This window comes from Nyctibius grandis, chromosome 4 (assembly GCF_013368605.1).
Source record: "Nyctibius grandis isolate bNycGra1 chromosome 4, bNycGra1.pri, whole genome shotgun sequence".
Taxonomy (NCBI): Eukaryota; Metazoa; Chordata; class Aves; order Nyctibiiformes; family Nyctibiidae; genus Nyctibius; species Nyctibius grandis.
Genome location: NC_090661.1, coordinates 59,857,886 through 59,872,876, shown reverse-complemented (window position 1 = coordinate 59,872,876; position 14,991 = coordinate 59,857,886). Strand labels below are relative to the sequence as shown.

At 35.5% G+C, this 14,991-nt stretch overlaps 1 protein-coding gene across 5 annotated transcripts in view; it reads right to left on the bottom strand.

Moving 5' to 3' along the window:
* The window catches only part of EML1 (EMAP like 1), a 137,377-nt gene that overhangs the window by 29,729 nt on the left and 92,657 nt on the right, over positions 1-14,991 (bottom strand). For 3 of the 5 annotated variants that reach the window (XM_068399835.1, XM_068399832.1, XM_068399836.1), the window contains 5 exons: positions 12,421-12,449; positions 10,952-10,978; positions 7,637-7,766; positions 3,348-3,497; positions 1,249-1,318 (listed from right to left, as the gene is read on the bottom strand). In XM_068399835.1, coding sequence (XP_068255936.1) covers positions 1,249-1,318; positions 3,348-3,497; positions 7,637-7,766; positions 10,952-10,978; positions 12,421-12,449 — 406 coding nt within the window. The remainder of the gene's footprint in view (positions 1-1,248; positions 1,319-3,347; positions 3,498-7,636; positions 7,767-10,951; positions 10,979-12,420; positions 12,450-14,991) is intronic. The other 2 variants (XM_068399833.1, XM_068399837.1) reach the window with 1 other exon arrangement.

Below are 14,991 nucleotides of genomic sequence, written 5' to 3'. Positions count from 1 at the left end.
TCTCAAACCCACTAGAGGGCAACCCCGGGAAGTACTTGCTGATTAACTTTTATTTTAAAAATAGGAGTTTAACACAGTATCTTCAACCTTTGCAGGAAAACAACAAAGGCCATGTTTTACTTCCTTTTTCTCCCTGCCTTTTCAAATACAGTAGATTTGTTTTATTACAATATCAGGAAAAAAAAAAAAGCAACACACATCAGTCTTTCTTGCTAATAAGTAGTGAAATTGCCCTTAAAAATAAATAAATGAATAAACCATGGTCACCTCAGTATCTCAGTTATATAAATAGCTTTTATATAAGCTTACCTATATACCACTTTCCCCCCAAGCATAGACATCAGACCTTGAAATTTTATTTCACAAATACAATGGTAAGGAATTGTATTTATGAACTTAAAAAAATAAATACCAGGGATTTCTCCAACACACAACAAAAATCAACAGCTTATGTTACTCAGCTAAGTTATCTTTACATAAACCTTGTATTGCATAACTGGGATTTTGTTTTCCTCATTTACTTAAAGTAGTTAGCATATTGATAATCCGTTTTTACCCTAAAATTCTTCTTTGACATCTACCAAAAATTTTGCAATAGTTTGGCTGTGACATCAGCTGCATACTCTGCTGCAGGACTTTCTCCTTATGCTTTTCCTGCTTCTGCTTGTACCCATTCTTTCTCACTTGTCTTAGCTCTTTGGAGTAATGTTCATCTTACCCTGTTCAAATAAATTCCTAGCCTACAGCTAAGCTTTACGATAATACAGGTAATAAAAGAGAGAAAAATAATCTTGTCCAGATGATGGCAAGAGTAAGAATTTCTTTTTTTCAGTAAACACCCCAAAGCCATTCTTATTTATACTTTGGTTTTGGTAGCTGTGGTCAGAAATGAAGTTGTATAGGGTACAATTTAATCTCCACTGCTTCTCCTCCTTTTCCCCACATCCATCTGCCCTCTCAGGTCTCCTTTGTATCCTCATCCTTCCCCATTTCTTTTGGAGACCAGCTCCAAATTTACCTTCAGTCTGTGTAAGTAATGGAACCAGAAACCTCTGATTGATCTTGATAATGGAACTGCGTAACTTTGATAGTGTGCAATAGGCACTCTCAAATTAAGTTTTGCTTGTGTTCAGTCCTAAAGTGTAAGACCAGTTTAACTGCAACATGAAAAGAATATAGCATGTATCTTCTTGATAGCATATTCTTGTGAAATACAAGTAATTATATGTCGGCAAAGGGGTCACTCACTTTTCCATCCTTGGATGTCCCTGCAACTTGACCTGTTGCTATAGTGATCCTATCAGGATGGACAGCCAGGCTAAAGAAAAGAAAGAGAGGCCAAACTTAAAGTCATTTATTACCTATTTCATCAAACTTTTACTTAAGCCTGTAATAAATAGCCTTATTTTAGTCATATAAGACACATAGCATACATGTAAACATTTTAAAAAATATAAAACCAGAACTGACAAAAGAGTTTTTGTGCTCTTTTATTGAAAAAAAAATTCCCTTGTGAACAAGGCAGTGATTTGCTTAAGCCCTAATACTGCAAAGCACATATCAAACAAGCCTCAATTCTAACTTATGCTTGGATTCATCTCACCTAGATTTAAAGTGATCGCAGTGTACAATGAGTTTACAATTTGCATTAGTTATCTAACTTCAGATATCTCTAATCAGAGGTTGTAGAGACCTGGTCAGTACAGTCAATGCTGTCTAGCAACAATCCTCCAGAGCAAACATATGTGTATCCACTCCAACATTGCTCTTCAGACTGTATTGACCAGATATTCAGTGACTTATAGGGAGATACCAACTTCTCTCTAATATTTGTCAAAAGGAGAAAAAAAGTCCTTTAGTAAATAACAACCAGGATAAAGAAATCAGGAATTTCTATTCTAAAATTAAAACCGGTATTTTAAAAACTGTGATCAATGTTAACTAATGTCTCTAAGGAAAAAAAAAAACATTAAAATTTGTATTAAAGCTTGGAGTACAGTCTCCTTTTACCCCAAACCCTCTCTTCATTCTTTTTTCACTGCAGCTGCTTTGCATACAGTTCTAGAGGCAAAGTGCCCTGCAAAATGAACTGTGGCAATAATTCACTCAGCTTTATAATGCAGAAAGGTATCCTCTTTCTAATAAACCAGAAAGCTTTCAAATATCTAAAGAGTCAGAAAAGTTGAAAGAATGAAATGAGATGGAACAGGTCCAAGGTAAAAATCTCCTTGTAAAACAACTAGATTATACAAATAATTCAATTTTATGAAACATGCTCACAATGCAACCAGATTTGATTATCAGGTCTATTTTTGGCTTTGAGGGACAACAGGTGTTTCATAATGCCTAATCTAAAGAAGGGATGTCAAACTCGTTTCATACATTAGGGCCCATCAGATAATCCAGGTGCTCTATTTCAGCTATGCTCAGCAAGCTGACAGATACCTTCAAGATAAACCATATGTTTATTTAGATTTCAGTTTGATGATATTGCTGTTTCCTGATACCTAGTCTCCTCTAAGCTTGAACACAGCTGAATCACTTTGAAGCCCACGCTGGCATGGCTGCATGGCAGCAGACAAGCCAGGCTGCTCAGGACTAGTTTGCAGGATATCTGCCATGATGGAGACATGCCTGAAGACTACCAGGAAGACCACAGATGAGACTAAAACTGTTTTGTTGGTTAGATTGAGCCTAAAGGACCTGTATCTGGCACCCAGACTCAAGTGAAGATAAATAATTCATTCCTACTTAAAAAGGGAAAGGAGAAGAGTCTAAAGAAGTTGATGTCAAATCATCCTAAAACAGAGAAATGAAAATGAGTGTATCTATGGATTAAGTCAGATTTCTACTCTTCTGTATTCTCAGTGTTAAAAAGTATATTAGTTACGGAAAATAAATTTTCTCAAGTAAATACAAGGAGGAATTGTTAGCAACTGAGAGAAACAAGAAGTAACTTGGAGAACATCAATACAGCAATTGCATGTAGACACATCCAAACGAGGCAGCACAGCACATAGGGCAGCACAGACTTCAGGGCAGGTTTCACAAGCAAACTCAGGCTCAGTTAGGGACATATTTGGATATCCTCAGGTCTGTGCCACCACATCCTGACAGCAGCTGCTCCGTGTGCTGACTAGATAGAGCCATAACAGCCCTTTGACATCCTTGCTGTGACTACAGTCAGACCTTTATTTGATTGTGCAAATGCACCGTCAAGCATAAGGACCCAACCTATGTAAGACTTAGAAGTTAAATCAGTTTTTCAGAACTGTATTAAAAGAACAAAACATTACCTCCCAAATACTGTTTTCTGAAGAAAAAAGAATGGTTATTAGGTGACTTACCACTTCACATCATCATTATGACCAGTGTAATGTCTCTGAAGTTGCTCTTCAACATTGAATAACACAACTACAGATGCGATGAAATACACAGTTTCGCCCGTTGGAAGAAGATAGAGATTACTGCGACAGTCCCGACCCCTATATCCATAGCTAGCATGTTGGTCAAGCTGCAATAACATTATCTACCAATGAAGAATGTTAAAAATAAGGAAAACCAAAATGGATTCTCTGCCTCTGTATTTCCTGAAGTTGGCACCTCTTGGCTTGAGCACAGCTTTATCACTTGGCACCCTTCACAACTCCCTCCCTTACCACAGTAAAGAAAGCTAAAGCATTTCACAGGCTGAGTAACTGAAAACCTACACATCCTACAGAAAATACATGGTAAAGGAGACAGGATTTTGTACCATACTATCCCTTTAGTATCCTCTGGAATTTGCTAAATGCCAGACTAAGGCAATATTGATTTTGCCCCAAGTGTATTTACTATTTATGCTGGTTGACTAATTAAAACTAAAATTTAGACTTGAAGGAAACACTACTAAGTCATTCAGTACATCTCCCTTCATTACATTAGGATTGATTGCATTATCCTTTGTGCAGGTTGATTGATTTCATTATTCTGGGCATTACCAGCCAGATGGATATGAAACTATAAAAGGGTTACATCATCTGTTCCAATTTATTTTTGTAGTATTTAAAAGGCAGTGGCCCAGATTCTGATGCTAGTCATATCGATACAAATCTAAAATTAATCCAATGAAATAACTGGCATTAATCCAGAAATAATCTCATTTAGACTGAATGCTAATTGAGCCAAATTATGCAGTTTTATTCTTCTGAAGAGTCATTAGGGACTACAACTATTTTGGCTTTGTTTTTTTACGGGAACAGAGAGAAACAGCATTAGCAGAATCTTGGCAAAACAGAAGTGCATTCTAATTCAGTCAGTATGGAGAAACTGGCTGTGATAAACATATCGAGAGGTACTGAAACCCCAATTATATGATACTAAAAAGATACTTGTGCACTATTCTCTATGGGCAATGATAACCCAGTCAAACTAAAAAACTCATGTTAACATTAACCAAGAAGTAAGGACACTAGTTATCTTACTTCTAAAATAGAAATTTAAATAACAACTTGCTGATTTTTTCTAATGAATGCAACAGAAGTAGTGCTGCATACCCAACCATCAAAATGTGCATTCAAAAATACAGATTTTGGACTCCCAAACTGAAATATTTCAGCCAAAGTTCCTTCAAGTTTGAGATACTGAAATTTGAAGACGTATAAACAACCAATACCTTCAAATTACAAAGCACTTACTGTCAATTCTGAATCTGTTTGTAAAGGTTAGTTACTACTCTAGATTGCAGGACAATGCTTTATTTGTTTAAATTTATTTTTCTCTATAAGGGCAGATACCATTACCAGCTGAAGCCAACATAAAATTTCCCTAGTTCAACAATATATGATCAAGTTTATAATTAACTAGCAGGTGAAGGTAGCTTAAGGAATTTAACTTTTTAAAAAAGTGAAGTAAAAACTTTATATAGACATTCATAAGGAACAAACGTCTGTGCATAAAAATAGCTATTAAATTGGAAAGATTACATTCTTTAGGGAAAATCTCCTTTCTTTACGATTCTTCCTGTGGGGAACAATGCTGCATTCAACCCTTTGCATAACACTCCGTTTCTTTCTATCAGCCTTTTTTCTCAGATATAAACTCCTGGGGTTGATCTCTCCTTCTCCTCTCTGTTTCTCACACTCGGATTCGGTGGCTTCAACTTTGATTTGGTGAGTTGGCACTTCAGCGAACGTTATCTTGACCTTTTCTTTTCATTTGGCCTGCAGCTTTTGTTTGAAACCTCCTGCTTGCCAGGCGAGCTGGTCTCAGACAGATCCATGCAGACCACCGCTCCCGCCCTCCTCCACAGCTCCATCCCCAGTGCTGATTTCTTATTCGGATTTTACCACCTCTGCTCCAGCCCTCCCTCACACTTCATCACTCAGCATTTCTTTCTCTTCATGGCTGAATATATCTGATGTGGTTCAAACCTTTTTTGGCTTACACAGATACCTGCTAACATGATTGCAAAACCCCTTTAGGGCTCAGGTATGCCCTGAAACCTACACACACTAGATTTTCTTGTTTCTCACCATAGTCTGCTTTGCCCTTTCCATTTGTCCATCTCACCTCCAGTATCTTGTTTCTCTGTCATCCCCATTCTTACATTATAAAGCATTTCTGTCTGTAATTCCACAGCCAGGCTGATTCATCCACTACAAAGATGTTTTCTCCTGCTCCAGTTCTGTTACCCTCTAAGAAAACAGCTCAGCTTCTCCAACTTAACTGGAATGAATGACTGCAATATTGGTTGGGTTTCTGCTGTATTTGTCTTTCTCCTTAAATTATTTTACACTCCTGCCCCCAGCTGTTCTTCTCATCATTTTAGTCTATATATTGTATAAATTGGGCATTGTCTTCTCTCTTTTTTTTTTTAAAGAAGTTTTTTATACACCTAGTCATTGGTGTAACTTAAGTATGGATATGATGATTGGGTTTAACTGCAAAGAAATTAAACTCTGAAAAAAAATTAGCACAGTATTTTTGGAAAATATGTGCTTCCTCCTCAGTAACCACTCATTAGTTAGAGCATTTTATTAATTCACACCTTTTCGATTCATAGACAACCTTTATATATAGGATTCTGCTGGGTATACAGACACACACCTGGAAGGACATATGAATATTCAAGCTAAAAATAATACTTCATCTGGCAAATATTCAGTCATTTAAGTAAGCTTAAGTGAGAAACTAATGAGACTGAATTGATAATAATTGATAATTATCACTTCTTATAATAGTCTGAAATATTAACTTCAGCTTCTATCTACGCACCGCTAATGAAAATCTGTTTTGTCTTCTGGTTGAGGTTTTTTGTTGCTTCAGCATGCATCCTAACACCTTCTCCCATATCAACCTTAGGCCCCTGAAGCGAGGGGCACCTTACAAGTGTAAAAAGACATCATTCAGTTCTGTTGTGATATATGGTGAGAGCCTGCACAACAATTAGATGGCAAAATGCTGCAAGCAATATTTATCACTCTAATCTCAGCCATTTTATTAATTTTGTGGATTTTTTGTTTTTTAACTCATCTTCAGTTATTTCTGTATGCATTATCTATGCAGTTGCAGCAGAGTGGGGTAGAACCTACAGGCTCAGCTGCAATCGGAATAATAAGAATGGTTACTAAATCTGTCATTAATCTCTTGTGAATACAATGGGACTTTTGGAAACTTGCTGTGTGCATTCTGAAACCACATGCAGTTCTATTTATACAACTTTGAAAAAGACTATTTGCAGCCTGTCTTCTTTTTTTATGAAGACAAAGCAACTTCCTATTTGCACTGTTTGGGACAAAAAAAAAGTATTTTTCTTAAAATAGAAAACTTTATGAAGACTTCATCTCTCTAAAGATAGTGGATATTACAAATACACTCAGATCTTGTTGTGTTTATATCTTATCTTGAATCATCTATACTAAGATCATATAAAAATTAAATATCATTTATTTTTTCAATAAAGAATATATTTTCTCATTATATTTAAAAGTGAAATGTGAAAATTTCTGTATGTAATGAAACACATTTCTTTCAAGTTAGAATTCTGTAATTATGTCTGCTCATAGAAGTCTGGAAAATTCTAGTTGTTTGCTATTTATGGTGCTTAAACACACTTCAAAATCTAAATTCAAACATTATTTTATATATAATACCTTGTGAATTTTATTACTAAGTACGTATCAGTTGCAGAGCACTATTCAATTCAGGGCACTATTCAAGTACTGAAGCTGATGATAGCATCCTCTAAAGGACAATGGTGCACATTTTATAAAACACAGTTTAAAGCAATAAATTACTGCTGAGAATCAGCAAAAAAAACTGAGCTTGTTTTATGCATACTATAATTAATAATCATAGCTCACTACATTCTTACAATATGCCTAGTTTAATCTGTAGCTAATTAGCCTGCTTCAGACTTAACCTTCAGGCAACATTTATGCAAACTCTTTCTTAAGCTGCCACCCTGTACTTCACAAGGTGAAGAATAGCAGCCTCAAGAAATTAACATCTATTTCAATGGAATGTCATTTCACTAATGAAACAAACCCTATTAATAAAGATGTTAATTTTGCTATACTTTAGCTTGAAAAATTATTTAAAACAAATCATTAAGAAATGATTGATTTCCAGTAGTCCTCCAGCACAGAAAGGATACACCCATTCCAGTTTAAGCCTCTTGGCTGGTAGTTCTACTTTTGCTTCCAAATTGTAAGACTCCACTTGCTCTTTGGGCATGTACATGGTAACAGGACGTCCACGAAGAAACATTTTTACGTATCCTTCCTCTACAAAAGGTCAGAAATGTTTAGTGTTACACAAAAAAAACATCAGTGGAGAACTCCAGTGCTCCTCCATCCCTTCCCACTTAAGTTTGGTGTGTTACAATTACAGAATGACATGCAATTTCAAACTTAGAAATTAAGCAACGGGGTTTTTTTCCTAAATCATAATCACTAAGCAGATTTTTTTTTAAACATACAAAGTCTCTTTTTCCTCTAAATATTTTGAGCAGCAGAATTAAAACTAAACAATGTCATGAAAAAATACAAAACTGAAAGGACTGAAATAAAATCTTTTTTTGTGAAAAATAATGTTACACTATTACAGTTTTTTTAATATTATAAATGAAGGGGAAAACATCAAAGATTACAATTAACGCAGAAATGTCACTTAAAATTAATTTTATTTTTTAATCAATATTTACAGTGGAGCATCAGCATCTAAAGTATTTTCCAACACTCAGTTGCATTCTTTGCATCTCAGTGTAAAGATATGCTTTACACTCGATACAGTGTTAGAGATACATTTGAAATAAGGAACATAAACCATTAGTAAAAGGAATCATGCTGATGTACATGCAGAAAAGATACGTGCTTTAAGAATTACTAAACATTAAAAAAAGAATGACAACATTGACAGCAACATTTAAAAGAAAGGAAAATGACATACAGGAGAGAAGCTACAAAAACTGAATTGGCTGACAGAAGTAAACATTTCTAGAAGAAGACACTAAAAGTACTGTGTTGAACTGGTAAGAAATATTTTGGGGGGAGAGAAGCAGGGGTTAATAACAGATCTGGAAGTACTGACTTGGGGACTTCATGGGGCTTATAAAACTAGGAGATCTGGGAAATGCCATGAAGGTCTGACTAGGACTTTTGGGAACTGGCAAGGCCAAAGTGGGTGTCCTGTGAACTTCTGATGAAGTTTGTCCAGATTCAGAACGTGCTGGCTCTTGCTGCTCCATCGGCAGATCAAGGGGTTCAGCCTTGTTCGCATGCGAATCAAGCAGTTTTGGAGTCAGTGACATCTGTAGAATTACTAGACAGAATAATTGTGGGCACAGAGGAAATGGAAGGGCAGAAGTAACAAAATCATGTAAATGAAAAAGATTATACAATTTAGGACTGTTAAAATTATGCTATGAATTGTTAAGTATCACTACAACTATACCATTATTTTTTTAATTTGAAAACTAAAGCTTTATTTTAATTGGAAATACATATACGCTACAAATCCTGACTAAATGAATAAAAATTATCGGTTGAACAAATAAACATCATAGCTATGCTGCATTACCTAAATATATGTGTATTTTGCCTTCAGACTAATTCATTTGGGAAGGAGACCTACCTGATCTGTCACAGTAAAGTTACAGCTAGGGCTCTTTAAAATCCCTTCATTTACAGAATTCATACATATAATGAAAACAACAGAAAACTGAATGCTAAAAAGAAGCAATAATAATGGTGAAATAATGGTGGCAGATGGTTGGAGCTTAAGATGCCTGTTAAAATGCTGGAATACAGGAATTGTTTTTAAAAAACTACTCTAATAGATCTGTATTGGAAAATAAACTATAGAGGGTAGAGCATAAAATAGCAGAACATTACAGCACTATTTGTATGCGCATGCAGCATCTATTTAACAAGCTTGAAACACATGCCAATACTACTGATACTGGTGCAATGGAAGTCAATAGTTTTTCAGCAGTGACAACCCCTGACTGAGCTTATCAAAGGCTGGGAATGAATGGAAGTTTAATTCATCGAACTGCTTTTCTCACCTGAAACTTACGGGACTCATAAAACTCACATTTAGCCATCTACAGTGGAAGTATTAGACCTAGTCACTCAAAACTCCTTTTTAGACTAAATAGGGAGAAACAGGTACTTTTGGACATATTAATCACATATTAAGGCAGATGTCCAAAAGCAACTATAGTATGTTACACCAAGTATATAAATTAAGCCTTCAGAATGCCCCTCTCTCAACTATAAAGAGGAACTGAGGATGACTAGGTCAGGCACAGAAAGCCATACTGTGTATCAATTTCTAACTTTCGGTAATATTAATTCCATCTGTACTGATTTTTGTTAGTAATCCAAACGTTATCTACGTAACCAATCTACATCCCTTTCCTCATACTTTTCATAACTAAGTTTTTAAGACCGTAGAGTTCTAAATGTGAAGATCTAGATGTAAAGACAGACAATCATCAAACTACAAAGACAGAGCAATGGTGAAACTTTTAGACAAATGTATCTTTTACATCTGCAATTTTGTAAATTTGAAATTGTTGTTAAAAATAACTGTAAAAATTAACAGTTACTGAACTGAAATAAGAAGGCATGTGAATGCCAGTAGGATCTGCAAAGGAGACCACTACTGATTGCAGGCATAAAATTGTACAAAGAATACACAGAGGTAGAGACTCTCTAAAAGACACTGCCTTGAGAACAAACATTCTTTGCTTTGTGAAATTGTAGATTTGTTGCAAAGCTGAAAGATGCTGATTACTGGAAAAACTGTTAGGATTTAGCAATCTCTAAAAAGCAAGACAAATCTGTGATTATATCACAGACATAAACATGCATCAAAAATGTGCATATTTACACTACAGTTTAGCTAAAGCTTTAGAAAACAATACGGTATGTTTACCAAATGTAACTCTGCTTTATGACATTGAGCAAAAGCACTAAGAAATTAGTTGGAGGCCTAGGTCTGTTTATTCAACATTCAGAAAAAACTACAGTCTACTCAGTAAGAAAAAGCAAAGGAAAAACCAAGGCTTCCATAATCATGTTAGGCTAACAGCAAAACAGCCAACAAAGGGGCAAATTCTCTATGAATTTCAGCAAAAGTGCAGAACACCATTTCAAACACAGTGAACATCCACGTGTTGCCATATAGCTCTCTCAACATATTTTTTCTAATTCAATTTCTTCTGAAAAATTCCACAGGAATCTAAATTATAACCCGTTACTATCACTGGAGTGCACCTGAGGGTTATAATTCAGTAGACTGTATAATAGATGGTATAACATTTTTTTTTTATTCAAAAGAACCAGGAAAGTTTTAACATTGCAAAATGTGCGCAAGTTAGAAAATAGCTGTTTATACATTGAGCTTTTATCCCACCAGTACCATTTTGCTTCGAGAGCTATGAGGTTTTGGAAGTAAAGCCTACCTTTGCAGTGTGTCACACGGCGCTTCCCTTGTGATTACAGAGACAGAGACAGAAGGGCTAGATAAAGATGTGCTTGAATACAACAAACTCACTAAATACCTGCTCCACCTGCTGTCCAGTCGTATTCTGCTGGAGGCTAACCTGGTACTTGACAAAACACTGAGCCATACGCCATGCCATACGTTGGGTAATTACAGTTGAAACCCTTTTTCTCCAGCTAGGGGCTCTGTTTAGTTCTTCTATCGTTAAAATACTAGCTTAAGCTCCATTAGGCAACTCTATGCTTAAAGTAAGTAAAATACCAAGCATAACTTTCTTAGAAAAAAAATCATTAATTTCAGCAGGAATTTTGTCCAAGTGAGAAGGGTAAACATAGTGTCACATCTCTTTAATTACTGATCTTTATCTACAGCGAAAATGTCAGAAGAAAAATTATTCCAAATACCTTTGCTTACGTGGTGCAAGGGAAAGAGAAATGTTACACAAGAAAAGTATATTCTGTGTGAATTAGAAGATTTCTTTTCAGTTTTCATGAAAGGGACATGAACTGTGATTGTATTGCCACAGAATACTTAAGCGCTTACTTAGTTTTATATATTATTGAGTTCAAAATCAATTACACGAAACCCTGAAGTACGGCTTAAGAGCTTTGTTGGATGCTGATCAATCAGCTCAGTAAACAAAAGATTTTCCACTTTTTCAGCTTAATCTATGATTACTGTAACAGAACTATACACAAAAAGAATATGATACATCTGATAAATCAACAGGTTTTTTCCCTTCCTTATTTCGTTAAAAGAAAGCTTTTATTTTAGTTGTCCTTGCTTTTTCAGAAGAAAAAGAACTGCTTTGTATTTTTATTGAGATTGTTCAAAAGTTTTTAACTGTCTAATGACAAGAACAAATTCTGGTTTCACTTACACCTACTATTTCACTTTCAAAATCTTTTTATAGGGATAAGTCATAAGTAGGAAAAAATTGAAGTGATTTTCAAATTAAAGATAGACTTCCAAAACTGTAGTAACAAAATACCTTTTTTATTTGTAATTTGATAAATTTTGTTACAAGGCATTGGGACAGATGTGGCATTCTTTAACAGCAGTTGACAGCTCCCTTTAATGACTAAATTAACATGACAGCATCATAGCTGGAACTTGGCATATGCTTTAATTAACAAAACCTTAATACTGCTTTGAAAGGGAAGAAAGAATACACAGCCTTTTTCTTCTTTGTCTTTTTACAAAGAATCCTAACTGTAAAATAAACCTATTGGGCCAATAAAACCTAGAGCAAACTGATAAACTTTTTTAGAAATATGTCATCAGTAGCCTGTAAGTATCATGTTTAGATTCCCAATACCAGTTCCTAGGTATCCACGGGAAAAAAATTAAACAAACCGAAACCAACAGAACAACCAACTATTATGTTATCACAGTTGTTATCTGCTTAAAAATTTTAAAAGTTCCTACCTGCACTGAACATTGGTTCCTTGGGTTTGCTGTGAAAATAATGAAGAAATTTCTATTTTAAAAAGCATACGCAGTCTGCACATATATTTTAAAGTTTATATTGATACCTTTATAATATAAAAGATATAAAATATTTTTGTGTGTGCACATATAAATAAAAATACTTTATCAATTCAATTGTTTACAAGGTAAATCCACCAGCAGACACAATTAAAACCAGTATACATTGTGGCTCCTTGATGGTAGGTGTTAAAACTTTTACATACAATTCTCCTTACATTCTGAAAACTATAGATTTTCCTCTACCAACTACCAGATCCTCTTCCCTTGCAGAGTTAGTCCAGTTACAGGAGGACACAGAAACTGGTCAAACCAAAGTCTGAATCCTGCCTTTCCAAAGAGTTTACATAAAACACGGAACTGCCCAATTGTTTCTTGGTGAATGACAGTACTTGGCAAAACCCAGAAAGCACATATCCATCATGATTAAAATGTCTTCTCTTTCTCACTGCACTGCTGTCTGGAAGACAACCTGAAATTGGTTTGTCTTTTTGTCTTGAGAAAATATTTGGCAAAACTTGAGGTGAAAATACATGAAGCATGTGGAGAAGGAAGAGGCAGAAGAGCTGAGGAACACACTGGATAGTACTACCCTGGCCAGAAAGAAGCAATCTTTTTCAAGAAATTACAGTCATTTCTTTTCTTTGTCATTTGCCCCTCTATAATTAGGTTGAGGATGCTGTTTCTGATGAAGCATGAAAGGGACACAAAGGTATATTATGCAGTTACTTTTCCTCCCAGTTCCATTTTCTTTCTAGCCACTAAAACTTTTGAAATGTCAGATTACTGTTGTATGTTTCTTAGGGTGATCCCAAAAGGATCCTATCATTTTGATGGAGAAATGCTGAAGCATGAAGTATCCCTAGAGCTGTGATGCCATCTCCACATCCATTCCTAGACTGCAGTGGGCAGACAAAGAGAAACCAAAAAAAGAAATGAAACTGGGTTGGATTTTTGCACACAATTTTTTCTAAGCATAAAAGATTCTCTTTCTCTACAACAGAAGTTGTAGCAAATAATTTTACAGTATTTTTCCTTTTGCCTTGATTTGACAGTTATATTAAGAATAATACATTTCATGATAAAAACAAAACAAAACAAAAAAGAATTCTACTGATCACACCCATCGATTTAGCAACTTTTCATAATAACAGCCTTGGTATTAAACATGCATCAAAATTCATGCTTCAAGCTGGCGTACACAGCCAATCTCATCTATATAAATAGCATGATGTGTTGCACTAAGATTAACATTTTCTTTTATGAATTAAGATATTTTTAGAAAATAAAAACTTTATGGGATGGAGCACTAGTCAGACATGCTGCCATATTAGAGACAAAAGAATCCCTAGTTCTGAACAGACCATGCTGACTTATTCAAGCTAATCAAGCTAATGTGAAAGGCTGATTCATGACAGTAATAAAGCAAGTCATGTGTACTTTCTAATTAGACAAACTCTAACCACACACACGGCTCAGAGCTCCGACTACCCTTTTTCTTTTTTGTGAACTTGAGTCAATTCCTACTTTTCTAACCCTTAGGAAGGCTTACCCGTGGCTCATAGCCATAGGGTGTTGGGACACCCCATAGTAGTACAGGAGATTATGGTCATCTCCTTACTCCTTATGCTTAAAGCTTCTTAAAATAGCTTTCTATAGCATTATGTTTTTGCATAACAGCCTATAACTCTCTGTACTTTGAAAAATAATAATTTCACAATTGCCTTTTTAGATTCCTGGCACGCATTCTGCTTTAAGCTTCACCTACAGACCCGATATAGATTCATAGATAATCTCAAGTTGGAAGGGACCTATAAGGATCAACGATACAAATACTAAGGCTTTGAGTAGACGGTTAAGTAACACCGTCTTCCTTGCTCTTTCACACATACAGTTAGCTTTAGGAGGACAGCCTCAGCTGCCAGTGTAGAGAATCATGCTCATTTTTCTTCTAGTCCCATGACTCTTGCTTTATATTTTGCACAGTGGCCCAGCTTCAAAAAGAAGCATGAGGTAAGTCTTCAGCCAGCCTCTTCCACAGGATAAGGACACTCTTCAAGGAGGCGAGAGCTGTGGTGCTGAACACCCTTAGGCTGCATGTGACAGAAATCAGCGAAAACTATCTAACCATACAACGATTGTTCTCATAGTGACACCAACATCACTACCTACAGCTAAGGCAATCTAACACGCACTCGCAATTAGTTCCTTGGGATACTTGCACAGTATTTAATCATTGCATCACTTGTGCTGGATCTCCTCCCTGAGTCCAAAGTGAGTGATTTCTGATCAATGCTGGTGCTCAACCCTTTGTGGCCTAACAACTGCAGAACAACATAACCATTGGATTTCTGTTAGAATAGTATGAAAAAATTTAAAATGCATCTCAAGTACCGTGACCGACCTGAGAGCAGAAACAAAATGATTTTGCAGATAACTATTAATTATGTCATAATATTTTTATTTCTCAGCTATTTTGGAATCCGTTTTTCAAGTGTACCGTACCTCTAT